Genomic DNA, 17,230 nt, shown 5'->3' on the forward strand with positions numbered 1-17,230 from the left:
TTGAGGTTTGTGGGTATTTGATTACATATACAGTAGGTTTCTTAAGGTGTCACCACAGCATTTCAATCAGGTTGAGGTCTCGATTTTGAGCCACTGCAACACCTTAATTCTTTTATTTCTAACCCTTTTGTTGTATATTTGCTGGTGTGCTGGGATCACTGTTCGCTTGCATGCCCGAGTTTTGCCCAATCTTTAGCTGTCAGACAACTAGCGTCATATTTGACTCTAGAATAAAGCTGATTTAATGACTGCAAAGTTCAAATCATTACCCTTCCACCACTGTGCTAGGCAGTTGGTATGACATGTTTATGCTATATTTACCAAATGTGGCACTGTGCATTATTGTCAAACATCTCTACTTTGGGCTTATCGGTACATAACCTACAGGACAACCTAATGTAAAACTCCCAAGAAAGATAACTACGCATTGGATCAACGCAGCCCGAAACTATAGTGATTACACTATTCAGTTGATTCCTTCTGTCTATTTCTGGGTACTTTTTCACAATTTTTAAATTTATCAGTGAGAGAATAACAATCATTGCCTCAATATGAGAATACTAATCAAAGCATCAATATAAGGACTCACAAATATCAGCAATTTATTTCAGAAACAAAGAGTGGGCACAAGGGTGGCAAAGGTCCCAGCATCTTATTTGTTTCTATGAGGCAGCACCGCATGTAAAACACTTGATAATTAACACATAATACACCACTCACAACCATAAATGCAATAGCGTCGGCCACTTACATAGCTTACATCGTAGGCTCTACAATGTTTCCTACCAGAAATCTAAATCAGGCCTCACATGAAACACAGATCAAAATTCACAGGACTCACAAGAGTTGACTTTAGTCTTTGGCAGGAAGTCATAAAACCTGGCCAGGGTTTGTAGGTGGAGGGTGGGAAGCCAGTTAGAGATAATATCCTGTTTTTACACTAGGAACTTTCGCCAGTTAAGGAAATGAGCCTAGATGAATGTTTCCTTGTGCTAAATTTTTTCAGTGAAGACACACATTATGCTTATTGCATTACACATAAAAATGTATTACTTTATATGCTCAGTATTTTTATTGGATTATGGGCATGCTATTGCATTACCAGGAGGTAGTTATTAAATTATCATTTTCTTCTGTGACTTTTTGGCAATTTTTTTCAGTGTTCCACAAAAGAACATAAATGGGAGACTTTGGACATCCTGATCTTGTGGGACATAACACAGAACCTTGTAGATTATAAAGTTTGAAATTATTTCTGCTGGCAGGGAGCCATGTGGGAACACCAGAGGGTGGAGATGGATTCTCTGGACTGAGTCTGCCAAGAGCTCAGCTGCTGCATAAAGAATGAGCTGCAGCTGTGAAAGGCCAGCTAAAGCCATGTTTTACATAACAGTATTGGGGTTAAAATCTGGGTGTGGAAAAAGATCTAGATTTGCTCCCTCTGTCTTCCTAGTATTGCTCTTGTATTAGTGATGCTAGCTACAGTCTGTATTTCCATCTATCAGTATGCAGTGCAGTTTAAAAGAGGAGGCATTCAGGTGTAGGCAGAATAGCTAGCGTTTAGTACCAAAGAACAAATTTGTAGGCTTCTTTTGTTAATGCTGGTTCTGCTGCCTGTGGGAGTTGATGAATGTCTGATTATCTAAATGGGCTATAAAACACAACAATACAGTAGAAGATGGTACACGTTAACAAGGGCTTTAGAAGTACAGGGAGTGCAGAATTATTAGGCAAGTTGTATTTTTGAGAAACAATTTTATTATTGAACAACAACCATGTTCTCAATGAACCCAAAAAACTTATTAATATCAAAGCTGAATGTTTGTGGAAGTAGTTTTTAGTTTGTTTTTGTTTTAGCTATTTTAAGGGGATATCTGCGTGTGCAGGTGACTATTACTATTGTCATGGTCCTGGGTCGGTGACCCAGCGCTTTTAGTTTGTTATCATTTTCTAGATGATGATTGTTTAAGTTCTGTGTTATATTCGGTCTGCCTCTGAGTCTGCGTCTGTATCTGTCTGTCTATGGTGTCACCCCATCTGTTTGTGAATCTGTCTGTTTAGTTCAATGTCTTGTCTGGTTACATGTGTCTGAGTTTCCTGTTTTATTGTGAAGGTCCGTGTCGTATGTGAGTGTGATCAGTTTACGTTTCCCCTGTCCCGTCAGCCCAGATTCCTCCCAGCTGTGTTGCCCTCCTGTCTCTCATCCCCTGATTACTGGTGTGTGTATTTAAGCCCTGTGTGTTCTCCTGCCTGTTACCGGTTTGTCTGTGTTCCTCCGTGTCAGTCTGTGTTACTCGGTGTCCTGCTCGCCTCTCTGCCTCTCTGCCTCTCTGCCTCTCTGCCTCTCTGCCTCTCTGCCTCTCTGCCTCTCTGCCTCTCTGCCTCTCTGCCTCTCTGCCTCTCATCCCTTTTTGTATCTTCTCAGGTTTGTCATTTAGCTTTCCCAGTTCAGGTCTTTAGTTTTGTCTTCCCTCTTGCCTGTTTTGCCTTCTCACCACTGTGTAAATAAATCATCACCAGCGTTATCATCTACTGCCTGTGTTTTGGGTCCTTTTTCCCTTCAATACCACACGGCTCGTCTCAGCAGCCGTGACAACTGTGCATAATTATTAGGCAACTTAACAAAAAACAAATATATACCCATTTCAATTATTTATTTTTACCAGTGAAACCAATATAACATCTCCACATTCACAAATATACATTTCTGACATTCAAAAACAAAACAAAAACAACTCAGCGACCAATATAGCCACCTTTCTTTGCAAGGACACTCAAAAGCCTGCCATCCATGGATTCTGTCAGTGTTTTGATCTGTTCACCATCAACATTGCGTGCAGCAGCAACCACAGCCTCCCAGACACTGTTCAGAGAGGTGTACTGTTTTCCCTCCTTGTAAATCTCACATTTGATGATGGACCACAGGTTCTCAATGGGGTTCAGATCAGGTGAACAAGGAGGCCATGTCATTAGTTTTTCTTCTTTTATACCCTGTCTTGCCAGTCACGCTGTGGAGTACTTGGACGCGTGTGATGGAGCATTGTCCTGCATGAAAATCATGTTTTTCTTGAAGGATGCAGACTTCTTCCTGTACCACTGCTTGAAGAAGGTGTCTTCCAGAAACTGGCAGTAGGACTGGGAGTTGAGCTTGACTCCATCCTCAACCCGAAAAGGCCCCACAAGCTCATCTTTGATGATACCAGCCCAAACCAGTACTCCACCTCCACCTTGCTGGCGTCTGAGTCGGACTGGAGCTCTCTGCCCTTTACCAATCCAGCCACGGGCCCATCCATCTGGCCCATCAAGACTCACTCTCATTTCATCAGTCCATAAAACCTTAGAAAAACCAGTCTTGAGATATTTCTTGGCCCAGTCTTGACGTTTCAGCTTGTGCGTCTTGTTCAGTGGTGGTCGTCTTTCAGCCTTTCTTACCTTGGCCACGTCTCTGAGTATTGCACACCTTGTGCTTTTGGGCACTCCAGTGATGTTGCAGCTCTGAAATATGGCCAAACTGGTGGCAAGTGGCATCTTGGCAGCTGCACGCTTGACTTTTCTCAGTTCATGGGCAGTTATTTTGCGCCTTGGTTTTTCCACACGCTTCTTGCGACCCTGTTGACTATTTTGAATGAAACGCTTGATTGTTCGATGATCACGCTTCAGAAGCTTTGCAATTTTGAGACTGCTGCATCCCTCTGCAAGATATCCCACTATTTTTGACTTTTCTGAGCCTGTCAAGTCCTTCTTTTGACCCATTTTGCCAAAGGAAAGGACGTTGCCTAATAATTATGCACACCTGATATAGGGTGTTGATGTCATTAGACCACACCCCTTCTCATTACAGAGATGCACATCCCCTAATATGCTTAATTGGTAGTAGGCTTTCGAGCCTATACAGCTTGGAGTAAGACAACATGCATGAAGAGGATGATGTGGACAAAATACTCATTTGCCTAATAATTCTGCACTCCCTGTATTTACTCATCCATCCAAATCACTTCCATGGCCACAGGTGTCTAAAATCAAGCGATGCAGAGTGCTTCTACAAACATTTGTGAAGGAATGGGTCAGTCTCAGGAGCTCTGTGAATTCCAGCGTTGTACCATAGGATAGGATCCCAGTCGGTATGAAATTTCCTTGCTATGAAATATTCCATATAAGTTTAAACTACATAAGTTTAATCAGATAGTAAGCACAAGGGTCTGTGAGGAGGTTGAGATGCCTGCCTATTTTTGTGACCATAGAGACTTGTATGTGAAGAATTTAGATCACAGTGCACCAACTATGCTTGCACCCAAAGTAGCGGACTTCAAAAAAAGTATCCGGTTGTTCAGTCTGACGTCACTACTAGCCGTGTCTGGACCTAAACTCCGCTGCAGGTCCATATATCAAACGATCACTATGGCATTACTGAGAGTTGAAAAACTGTCTAAAGTCTTTCATCTTTAATAAAATGATCAGCGTTCTGCTCTACCAGGTGTAACAACTGAGTTTAACATCCAGGCATCCATGAAAACGGAATTTATGACATTTAACGGAGTTAGAAGTTAGCAGGAAGTTAGCTCGCTAGCTTCTATCTAAATACAATATACCATGTCCTGACTGCGGGGTTTTGGAAACAAATTAAAACGTACAGCTCTGTTATCACTTCCAACATAAATGAAGACAGAAAACTAAACAGCAGTGACATTTGTAGGGTTACTGAAGTTGGGCTAGCTGGTATATAATGATGTGCTACGTGACCGCTAGCGACACAGCTATGTTAGCATAATATAAACAAGCTAACTTTTTTTCCACTCGATAAAAGTTAACGTGAGTGTTCTCGGTGGTCAGGAACAAATGTAATCGCATGGCAGGATGCTGTAAAAGGACCAAACTTCAGTCAGGAGAACAACTGAGATAATCCATCCACAATACGAGGTTAGTCATTCATATACTGCTGCATGGGCTGGGCTGTAGTTACATCCTAAGGTTTTAAAAACTGAGCTTAAATAAATGATTAGCGGTAATAAAAGCAGAGGGAGGTCAACAGTGATCACTGACTGTTTTAGGAGCTTTTTGAGATTAAATAGAAGAAAATACATAACATTAAACATGTTAACAACACAAAAGCCACATTAAACGCAGACTACTTTAGACCCGGAAGTAGGATTCGTCGCGTCATCACTTAACGACGGGATAACAGGACTGACTACTCGGCTGTCAGGTCTCCAGCTGTTTGTGTCCATGACCAAATATCCAAATGTCTACATTCCTGGCACCAAAAAATGTGTTTCTGGATTTTTTTTCTTTTTTCTTTCTATATATTTTACGTTTAGGACAGCACGGTGGCACCGTGGTTAGCACTGTTGCCGTACAGCAAGAAGGTCCTGAGTTCAATTCCACCATCAGGCCGGGGTCTTTCTGTGTGGAGTTTGCATGTTCTCCCCGTGTTTGCGTCGGTTCCTTCCGGGTACTCCGGCTTCCTCCCACCGTCCAAAGACATGCAGCTTGTGGGGATAGGTTAATCGGATAATCCAAATTGTCACTAGGTGTGAATGTGCGAATGAATGAGAGTGCGAATGGTTGTCTGTCCCTGTGTGTTGGCCCTGCGACAGACTGGCGACCTGTCCAGGGTGTACCCTGCCTCTCGCCCTATGACAGCTGGGATAGGCTCCAGCGCCCCCCGCGACCCTGAAAAGGATAAGCGGAAGCGAATGGATGGATGGATGGATTTTACGTTTATTTTGGGAAATTTTTAATTAGCATTTGTGGATGCAGTGTGAGAATTGTATTGTGAGGCAATGGTTGAACCACACCACATCTTTATTCCTGAAGGCCTTTCTGAAGGGATGTAAAAAGCCCACAATATAAGTTGTCTGCTGCTTATTAGACAAAGTAAGAAGCCATTCTGTACTAATGTTTTATGTAATTACACAGGTGGCAAGTAGAGGGATAGAGTAGAGAGAAGAATGATAGTCTGACTAGAAGGCTTCCTACATATGAGCGCGTGTGTGAGTGAGCAAGTGAGTGTGCTTACATGGCTGTTGAGGATCATGAGGCACTGATCGAAGTGGTGATGCTCCATGGTGGAGTGGCAGTAGAGCTGGGCCAGTGGGTGGTCACTCCTGGAGAAGAAGAAACCGAGGGTGAATAGTGTGCTCCCACGCATGCATATATGATCATGCACACACCTCTGTGACTCATGCTCTCTGATGTACCTCTGTATGTAGGAGTTATTGACTCCTCTGTGGTCCAGGTCGTGGCAGAGTGTTGCAATCATTAGAGCCAGCACCTCCAAATCACTCATATAGCTCTGTTAGGAGATGAATAAGTACATTAAGGCAAGGAAGGAAGGCGGGAAAAATGGCAGCAGGTTAACAGATGACATACTGCCTCCACAACCAAACCAAAAAATACAGTTGTGTACACAATGCTGTTATAATACACTTTTGGCAGTGTGTGTGCTCAGCATGCACCCTGGAGTGGACATCAAAGCTGGTTCTGCATATGACACAAAAGCTTTTATGCAGCCAGCTGCCAATTTTGCACACAAAAATCACTAGTTTTTATAATGTGAATTATTCCCGAATCAAAAATTATTTGATATTGGTATTCTGGAGTCCTTGCCAAGGATTCTTAATTGGAATTTAGGCTCTTTTTAAGAGAGCTGGTTTTTATGTCTCACCTCACCTCAAAAAGAGCCAAAAACGCACAAATAACTGAAAAAAGGTGAATGAGGGGGTGTTAGCATTTTACTTCATTTTAAGTTTTAGACTTTTGTTTTGGACTTTGATTTCATATTAAGTTTGGTGAGGTTTGATTTGAATTTGTCAGGCAACGACTACCGGTACTTTTTACATTTTAGCACCAGAAGCACTTAATGCATGGTCAGAAAAAAGAATGGTTTGGGTTAAAAACAACCATTCACGGCTTTATTAACTATCTGAAACAGCAAAGTTCTTGCATCTGCTAAAATATTCTCTATCATTTTTCTTTACCTCAGTACAAGTTCTGTACAAGAGGACATTTGACTAGTGTCACATTGCATTACTACACATTAAAAATTCATTTTAAAAAGGTACACTTTGCTTTCAAATGTAGTAGCAAGTGGCTCTGACAAACTGTAACTATGTAAAATGTTAATAAAACATGTTGGATTACTTAGAAAAAAAGTGGTTGCCCTTTGCAGCAAGATTACTGTTACTGTGAGATGCCTTGGAAAATCCTCGGTATGTTACTTATTGGGAATGAGAATGCTCTGGGAATCAATGACTATATTTTTTGACTGCACTTACCTGTAAGTGCCCTGACTTGAGGACAACAAACATGCACTGGGCTGTGTTGAAGGCATGTCTCCAGTTATGATAGGCCACATTCTTCCTGTAGTTCTTCTTAACACTCATAATCCACTGACATAAACTCTGCAGAAGAGAGCCAGTGTTATAAAAATGTTGCAAAGTAAAAGCATATACAAAATTTAATTTGGTTTTGTTCTTTGCATCGCCTGATTGTAGAGACAATCATTCTAAATTGACTGCTATTTGTATGCAGAATACTACCCTGCTTCTATCTGTCTGAAAGTAAGTTTCCTACAACAAGGGACACATTTCTAAGGGGTGAAAAAGGCTAAGGCCACAGCAACAGCAACCAGGGATAATTTTTAAATTTGTGTCCACTGAGATACAAACTGTGACACAGGTTAAAATAAAAAGGGTTGACATTTATGTCCATGTTATGTCAATAAGATCTTACTACAGTCAGTGTGGTTTTAATGTGCTGAGCACTTAGAAGATGTCTGACACAGACAGCCAAGCCATCATGTCTTTACGAACTAATACTAGTACAAACTAATTTAAGTTAAGAAAATAATAATGAATTATAAATTAAAGTTAAATTATTCTCTACAGAATTTATGCTAGAGGAACAATGTTTTTTCAAGAACACAACACGTACAAGATAAGATACGATAAGATAAGATAACTCTTTATTGTCATTGCACAGTCATACATAGTACAGTAGTACAATGAAATTGGAAAACTGTCCTACATCGGCACTACATATAAGACAACATGACACGATATGAAACATCACAACGCAACAAACAACACAACACAGTATATTAACTTAGTATAAAAAAGAAGAATAAGTGTATGTGTATCGCACACTGTTATTATTGCACCTTGTTATAAATATTAAATATTATTATTGTTATTACAATGGGACCAAAATGAAAATGAAAAACAAACTAAAGCAGTACATTGTAAGTGGGGTACAATTTTAGCAATTGAAAGTAAAGGCAAATGTGACAAGCACAGGGTCATTTTCTTTGCCATTTCCGAAAGTGAACACTTAGCAGGAACAAAGCAGAGAGCCCTGATCTGCTGGCAGGGTGCTAAGCTGCACGCTCGTCATGACCACACTGTGAATAAAACTAATTCCAATCTGAGGCACCACGAGAATCCAAATTATTATTCATCTAATCAAATCGGGGCTCATTTTCTCTATAGGAAACATTATAATTTGATCTCAGACTTGAATGAGTGTCTGTATAACATGTTAGGATTGCAATCAAATCATGACTTGGTGTGCAGTTCAGCTTCCAGGGTGTGATGCTCTGGGATGGCCAGTTTGTCAGCTATTGGTGTGACAGTTAAACTGACAGCCTGCACTGCTGGAGGGCCATAACTTCTCCAGTCAAAGTTTCTTTTTGTGAGGCCTCTCCCCGCAGGCACCCAGGGGTCAGCCACCAAGAGCACCTAAAGGTGGAGAGCCAATCCTGCCAATGATCTGCTGATGCTGGCGCCAATTAAAAGTCAGATGAGCAGAGAATTGGGTTTAACAGACAGCGATGACAGAGTCACCGACACAGTCTCGTGTCGGTGACTTTTGGAGGGGTATTGTTTTATGTGCATGATACTGTTGTGTGATACTGTTGTGTGATGATACTTCTTCAGCTGTAAATACATTTATTTGTCCTCCGACACATTTGCTCATAATGTAATGGTTTAATGTTGCTGACAAAAAGGAGGTTGTTTTTTTTGCAACAGTTCATCATATACACTGAAGATATTGGTTGTTTCTGTGCTGCCCTTTTAAAGTCAAACCTTCTACTCTGAGTAAAATATCTGTTGTTGCACAATAAGAGCTACTTTAAGGCTAGTTCTCTTAAGATTATGAATGGTTTGGCTTGCAGTGCATGTACAGTAGCTGAGCCTTTAAAAAAACCCCAAAAAAACCCAAAACGCTTTAGCTCTATTTAAATCGTAGGTCAAGTTGAATGAGCACCAAGTCACCTCCTGTACAAGCTGTATGCCAGTATTGAGCAAGACTCACTGATCCACCTCAGATGGGGAATGCCTAGCTGAAGCCCTGGTCCACAAGAGCTTCAACTCTCACCTCTGTTAGAGCTTCGGCAACATTCTGAGGGAGACTGGGGACACTGAGTCCGAATGGAGCATGTTGAGCGCCTCCATTGCATGATGTTGTAGGGCTGTCTTGGTTAACATGCCTTTGCAATGTCTTGAGGAGATCTGGGGCGGTACCTCTGGATTGGCAGAGTGAGGTGGTGGTTTCCATGTTCAAGAAGGGGGACCAGAGGGTGTGCTCCAAATATAGGGGGATCACACTCCTCAGCCTGCTCAGGAAAGTCTATGCCAGGATGCTGGAAGGGAGAGTCCGTCAGTTAGTCAAACCTCGGATACAGGAGGAACAATGCGGTTTTCATCCCGGTCGTGGAACACTAGACCAACTCTGTTTTTATTCTGTTCCACGTCCTGTCACTCTCTGTCTTAAGCTGCCTGAGGCATTTTGTAGCAGCTCAACTCAGGGTGTCATCTTCCTGATTTATTTGTGCATGATCAGTGTTTCATCCTGAATTGTAGCTTGGACATCTTCCGTTGCTTGTTGCTTGAAGACTACCATGCACTGTGGGGAATTCTTGTGCGTTGACATAGTAATAACCTCCTTTTGGCAGCTTATTATTGCAGGGTATCTGATGACTGGTAGGATGTATGTACTGATGGCTCAGATTCTTATTCCGAACACTCAACTGGCTTCTCAGCACCTGTCTTACCTTATTTGGCTGTGGCTTAACTTAGTGCATATTCATCATGGTTCCTGTTGGCCTGTGGGATACCCAGGTAGTTGAAGCTGTCCTCTACATCTGCTATTCTCCCTTCTGAGAATTTCATCCCTTCAATCCGGATCCCCTTTCTTCTTTTTGCAAACATTTGGCTGGTGAGGTGAATCAGTAAGTCTTACTGGCATAGAGCTTGTACAGGAGGTAACTAGTGGTCACTCAGCTTGACCTAGATCAGTACTGAATCTATATCTGTATTCATTCTTAGTGATGAGCTGGCTTAGGTGGTTGAGGCCTATGCAGAAGAGCAGTGGGAACAGAGCATCACCTCTGAAACAAAGGCCTGAGTGGTATTTTTAAAGCAAGTTTGCAGTTCTCATGGATTTTAATGGAGCACATGTTAAGTCTAACCTGTTTGTGTAAAATCCCAGGTCAGTTCTTACCGTGTACTTCATCTGAAAGTTTTGGACCAGGTGGAGGTCAACAAACATCCGCACAGTAGCCAGCGTGGTTTCACTATCTGACAAGTCAAAGTCACTGAAGCTGAAGTCCAGAAGATGGAGCGACTGGGCTGATGGAATGGTTGCTAACTTCAAACACACACAGAATATATACATGCAAACAGCAGGAAAAACAACAGGCTTCAAATTCAGAAATTCTGCATTATATAGTTGAACTAAAGACTAATGATTAAATATTAATCAGATTCAAATCTCAATTCTTAATTCTGTTGCTGTTACAGAAGCAACTTTAATTTAAAATGCAGTTATGAGGTGTGCAATGTGCCAAATATACAGTATGTAGCTACCTCTTGAGTAGAGACTACCAAAATAATCAATTCTGTGTCCTAGTTACCAAGTGACACATCCTCTCTCTTGTGCCCAAGGGAGGACACTACGCTATTAGTTCAGCTAGTTTGCTATAAGGAGAGAGGAAGAGAGCAGGATCCTTTCAGATGGTCAAGCAGTGCCACTGTTAGTGCTGGTGGGGAAGATGGGTTGCTCTAATTGGTTCATATTTTAAGAGGTACCTTGAAGTCAATGAGCCAGTTAGATGCTACAAATGAGCTACTCAAAATCACTTGGAATATCCTTTATTCTTTTTTTGGTTGATTTGTGGGGTTCATTCATACACGATTTGCTCAAAAATATTTAAATTAGACACAAAATACTAATAGTAGAAAGAATCATATTAATGATCCAATCCCAATGAAGAGAAGTATATATTATCACCAGATATATTACCACCAACATTATCAAATTAAGTGCTAATGTCCCCATAAACAAGACACATGGATTCAAAACTCCATCCGTCCATCAATTCATTCTCCTCCATGTGTTCCAGGGGGATACTGTGGCTAGGGATGGGTATCGAAACCCGGTTCTTGTTGAGAACCGGTTCCCACTGTCAATTCCTTGGAATTGTTTGCCATTTTTGCAAACGATTCCCTTATCGATTCCAGTCGTTGCGGAGCGTCATTTACCTGACAGGAAACACGGCGCCTAAGCTCAACGCTCAAAAGTTTGATTATACTTTACGAGAACGGATGACAACAGGGCAACTTGCAATACTTGCAAAGTAAATATTTCATTTAAGGGAGGAAACACTACGAATATGCAAAACCATTTGCTCACAAAACACGTGATAACCTTAAATGAATGTCGTGTTTTTAATTCCGCTCCGGACTCGTAAATCTCAACCCAGCAGCAGCGGTAACGTTTGCACGTCCTCTCCCGTTAATGTGGCAGATAAATAATCAACTAACAGTGCATATTATGTTAGTGAGATCTGCCTTATTACAAACCTGCCATTACTGTGCATTTAGGTGACCATGATGAGAGAGACAGACAGAGTCTGGCTGGCTCAGATGCTGGCAGTTCTCGCTGCAGTCTACCGGTAGCGTCTCCTTTCAGGCAGGATAGACGAATGTCACCGAGCAGTGACTAAGTTTGTGGTAAAAGGCTTTGCCACAGCAGATGCCCCCGATTTTCAGTAAGTGAATGTGTTTAATTGTAGGCAGGGACATTACTGGATATTCTTGTGTAATTGCTACAGAATAATTTATGTTATACTTTGTTATTGCTACAGAAGAATATTTATTTTATTATTTTACATTTACAATTTTTTTCCTGGGGACCCTGTGACACCCCATTGAAGAGCCGTAGGCTGTGGATCTCTTAAGATCTCACTGTTGGGTTTGTAAGGCCATGTTACTCCTAAATGTCTGTCTTGTTCAAAGAGAAGATATAAAACAAAGTTCTAAGCTAATCGACCTTAGTGTTCTCCTTTTTTAAAAATAAGAATCGATAAGAGAATCGATAAAGAATCGAATCGTTAAACAGAATCGAAAATGGAATCGGAATCGTGAAAATCTTATCAATACCCATCCCTAACTGTGGCATTACAAATCCCACTGATAGATAGATAATCTATCCAGCATATCCTTAGCATATCCAAAACATGTCACCTAAGAGGAATCCAGGATATGCCAGAACCATCAAAAGTGGCTGTTTTTGATGTGGAAGAGTAGCCACTCTACTTTAAGCCTCTCCCAAATGACTGAGTATCTCAGCTTATCTCTGAGATACTCAGTCATGGATGGCTGTAGCTCAGGTGGTAGAGCAGATCACCTACTAACTGGAAGGCTGGTGGTTTGATCCCCGTCTGCTTCAGTCTACATGCCAAATATCTTTGGGCCCATGTAGTTCCCATACTTTCTTACTGATTCAGCCAAAGATGTTATTTCTACACGAAGCCTTCTTTCTCTTAACAACATCACCTGCCTGTGTTTCTCTCTTTCCATGCTAAGTGTATAATGTTAAATTAATGCATTTCAATTTACTTCAGCTACCTGGAGTTCCCGTGATTCTTCATCTGCAGCAGAGGCATGATACGACAAGACCTGCAACACATGTATTTAAAAAAGATGAGTTTTGCAGAAAAAAAAGATATGATTATTGCACAAGTAATTATTTCACCAAATACAAATATGTCTGACTGACTGGACATTCTGCATGACCTTTCTTTTATTTAGCAGGCACAGTGCATGTTAATAGACATCAGTATAAAAGACAAGATGTAAACATGCCATGTTCAGAGACTTTTGGAAATTATAAAGAAAAAAAAGTGGGCTCTGATACTTGCAGGCTGTCAAAATGAAACGGACAGCTCAACAGGCTTTTGACAGGCTATAAAAAAGAAAAGTGGCACTACTCATCAACCAGATGTCAGTCAAATCCAAAATAAAAAAGAATCCTTTATGAAGAGGAGTGCACTGTCAAACACAGCGACTAAATCTTGTGTTTACTATTTTTAGTTACCAACAGATGAAAATACAATCAGTGTTTTGTGCAGTGCTTGTCGGTCGGGTGGACCTTCTCCCTTCTGAGTGTAGGAAGCTCCTTCCTAGTCCAACAGCAGTTGGACCAGGGGATTTGTATAAAGCAATCGATCTAACAGATACTTCCTTTCAAGTGGCCATAGATCCAGACCGCAAACACTTGCTGATATGTGCATATGCATTCAACAGCATAATCCTACAAATTCCTGGTGCTGCTGCCTGGTGAAGTTATCTTATTGCTCCCTACATCTTTATGAAGATAGCATTAATTCCTCACTGAGAGAGGAGCACCTTAGCCTTTCTGCATGATAGGACTCATAGCAGCTTCAGTAAGTACGCCTTTCCCTGTTAAAGCTGTATCACTCTCTGCTGTGTGCATTTCCCCCAGTGTAAATGATACCACATATTCAAAGGAGAGTGTGTCAGCGGAGCAGTTTTCTGATTCTAAAGGCTTGTCAGTGGCCATGATATGCAGAGATAATCAGTCTCTACAGGGACCTCCTCTCTCAGGTGGGAAGAGGGATGATCCACCCAGAACTGTGGTGGCTGTTTACCATTTGAGAGGTGAAATTTATAAGGGTCAGCCCCCAAGTGTGGGGGCAACGACAACTCATTTCTCTCCTTTAGGGGACAGAAATCATAGTCATAACATTTCATTTTGCTGTGTGTTTCTTGCACTTGATGCATGCATGTTGTCTTGTTAATTTTGGATCCATACACATTACAGCTCTTCTTTTTGTTGATACTGGATCTAGGACCCTAAAGAAGATCAGAGAACATCTTCTGATACGTGTCATTGTCTTGGGTCTTCGACCCAGTTTTTAAGGTTGTTCTGGACTCTTTATTCATTCTTTTAAATGTATTAATTGTTTATATTCAAATTTTGTATTAGGTTTGAGTTCTGTATTTCACTAGTGTTGCAAGTTTGTTATTTTAAACTCTTGGTTCTTGTTTTATCTTTCTTCCCATTCGTTTCCAATCTATCTCTGTCTCATCTCAGTATCCTGTCATCAGTGTCCCTGTGTTTGTTTACTTCCTTTCTCCCCAGTCATGTCCCTGTTTCTACCTGGTCTCTCTGTGTTCTGTCTCTGTGAATACCTTTGTAGTCCTGGCCCTGTGTTTTCTCCCTTCCTGTTCCCATGTTCATCTCTTTGTGTTTCGTCCCTTTGTCTCCCCAGTTTGTAAACGTCTCTGTGTATGTTCCCAGTCCCAGTGTCAACGTCACGTCTTAGTCTTGAGTGTCTGTGTGTGTGTGTCTGTGTCAGTGTTACTTCCTGTTTTCTTTTGAGTCTCGTGTCTTGTCATGTTCTGTTTTGCTTCCCCTGTCTTGTTAGTTATGATTCTTTTAAGCTGTGTTCTCCAGGTGTGTCTGCTTTCCTTAATCACCCTCCGTGTGTATATTGTTTGCATCTCCCTCTGTTCATCATCACATTCTCCCTCATTGTGTGTGTGAATTCAGTTTGTTTGTCAATTCAGCTTGTTGTTGGTCTGTAGTCAGTCAGCTAGATCCTTCCATGCTCTGTTATAGTTTAGCTTTTTTCCCCATTGCCTTTTGTGCCAGCAATAAAGCTGTGGTTTCTAGTTTTATCTGCCGCTCGCTACATGACAATACAGGTGAATTTCTCAGAGCTCATCAGCTTTTAATTAGACATGTTTTTTTGTAATATTTCAGTATCATGTGGCTTTAATTGGAGCAAATTCATTGACTGCTGTTTTATTACAGAAGCCATGTAGACGTGTTGTTCCTTCTTTTGCCCGTAAACATAACATGCACTGGCTGTCACTGTTATAACTGATACAAATTTACAAATAAAGATCTTTCACTGTAGCTTCTTAGCTCAGAATGGAAGTGCATTTTTATGAAAATGTCATTGTCTCACATATATTATCACATATTCACATATGTGAAAACACAATGGCATTCTCCTAAAAATAAGAAGAGCTCCTTTGTTTTGTTCAAGCTTAAAAACATAAAATAGTGTGATTAATGGCTCAGTGAGAACATGATGAAGGACATGGAACAGGGTTATCCATTTTGTTCCTACTCATGCCCTGCAGCAAACATTGCAAAACTTATTATTTCTCCCTGCCTGTAATCCAGTGGCTGCCTTTCATATGCTTTCAGAACTGTCCACATAAATGTGTTGTTGTGTCATCAAAGCCTCCCCACTGTGACAGTGATCTCCTTTAGAATCAAAAGTGTGTCTGATGTCACGTGATTGCTGACACTGGAACTTGGACAAAAATGTTTGTTCTAGTAGAAGTGCTCATTGATCCTCTCTATGTGGAAGAGATATTAAATATTAAATCATGTCTTTGAAGTCCAGAAAACATGCTGTGATTGCTTGTGTTTTAGGACAGAGCCGACAGTTAAATGTCACAAAAGATTAATCTGCTCACCTCCTCATCAACACAGCTCACTGCTGTGCCATCTACAGCAACTGACTGGCGTCCTGACTCAGAGTCCAAATGACCAGTGTTCATTTTGGATTTGTGGACAATTTTGACTAATTTGAAATGATTTCATCTCCTGTTTGTTGCATTTAAAATGTAATATTTTTCAACATTTTAAGGCTACAGCTGTCTAATACTTGTGTGGTTTTAACTCATGTTTACAGTTCAAAGTTCACTGGTAACTAACTGTCATCACCAGCCAACCAGCTGCTGAGTCAAATACCAACATCTGAAAAATGATCCACATTACATCGTGTGATTTTGGGCATAAAGAAGAAGATCTGATTGCAGTCTTTAGATGCAGAACAAATTAAGATAATTCTAGTGCTCCAAAAAAAGTGGAATGTAAGAGATTTCAGATGCAGTTTCTGTGATTCTGCAGTGAACTAAGGGGCTGACAGCCATCGATAAATGCAGTTCACCAAAATTAACATCAGCTTAGATACTTGTGTCTCCAACAGAGAGATGAGAAGATACCTCAGGGTTTCACTTCACTAAAAAAATGAAGGGAAATCTCAGAACACTATACAATATTTATATATAGGTAATGGTTGTCATCCCTTTTGATAGCAAGATGAAATTCAGTTTTTTCAAACAAATTATCTTTACTCATCTAGAGAATGTAGTGTGAAAGACTTTTTTCCCCCTGAAAAGTATTCATGTGAATTAAAGTTCTACAAAGATTCATTTTAGTGAAAATGGGGCTTAAAATTCCTTTTTTTCGTTCCTTTATTTTTTTTGTAACGTCCTTTCAAACCACTAGTTGAAACAATGGCCTTGCAAATGCAAATGCGAGGCTGCTAACAATAAGAAAATCTACAATATCCTTCTAAGAGTTGGAAAGGAGGAGAAACAGACTTGTACAATATGTGTGTTTATGCTAGGGCTGCCACGATGAGTCGACTAGTCAAAATCGTCGATGACTAATTCAATAGTCGGCGCGTGGTTTGAAGCTTTCTAAGATCCCAAAAGACGCAGGAATAAGTAGAAGGATTTAAGAGTGTAATAACGGACTGAAACAGAAGATGGCAACACTGCATGTACAAGGATGCCAGCTGCCGTTAAACCCCGAAGAAGAAGAAGCAGTGTCCGGTATCGTAGCTGTGTCCAAATTAAGGAACCGCATCCTCCTGTGCCCGCATTAGTAGGGCGTTTATGTTACAGCGACACGACGAAGACTGTCCACATTCGAAGACTCCGACAAATGCGGCCGACAATTGCGCCCTTCATTTCCCCAGATCTGAAGGATGGGTCGGGTATATACTTCGTGGCCCATCCTTCATAGCGCAGTCCTGCTCAGTTTCCAACAATGGCGGCAGCTCCTTAGTTTTAATATTACTCTTATTATTCTTTCAGGCAAGAATGTAGCTGTGTAAACT

At 40.9% G+C, this 17,230-nt stretch overlaps 1 protein-coding gene across 3 annotated transcripts in view; it reads right to left on the reverse strand.

Moving 5' to 3' along the window:
• The window catches only part of pde5ab (phosphodiesterase 5A, cGMP-specific, b), a 72,809-nt gene that overhangs the window by 11,812 nt on the left and 43,767 nt on the right, over nt 1-17,230 (reverse strand). For 2 of the 3 annotated variants that reach the window (XM_080905162.1, XM_080905160.1), the window contains exons 12-16: nt 12,900-12,959; nt 10,501-10,647; nt 7,275-7,400; nt 6,198-6,292; nt 6,017-6,104 (exon numbers count right to left, since the gene is read on the reverse strand). In XM_080905162.1, coding sequence (XP_080761288.1) covers nt 6,017-6,104; nt 6,198-6,292; nt 7,275-7,400; nt 10,501-10,647; nt 12,900-12,959 — 516 coding nt within the window. The remainder of the gene's footprint in view (nt 1-6,016; nt 6,105-6,197; nt 6,293-7,274; nt 7,401-10,500; nt 10,648-12,899; nt 12,960-17,230) is intronic. The other variant, XM_080905161.1, reaches the window with a different exon arrangement.

Source organism: Rhamphochromis sp. 'chilingali' (assembly GCF_963969265.1).
Source record: "Rhamphochromis sp. 'chilingali' genome assembly, chromosome: 1".
NCBI lineage: Eukaryota > Metazoa > Chordata > Actinopteri > Cichliformes > Cichlidae > Rhamphochromis > Rhamphochromis sp. 'chilingali'.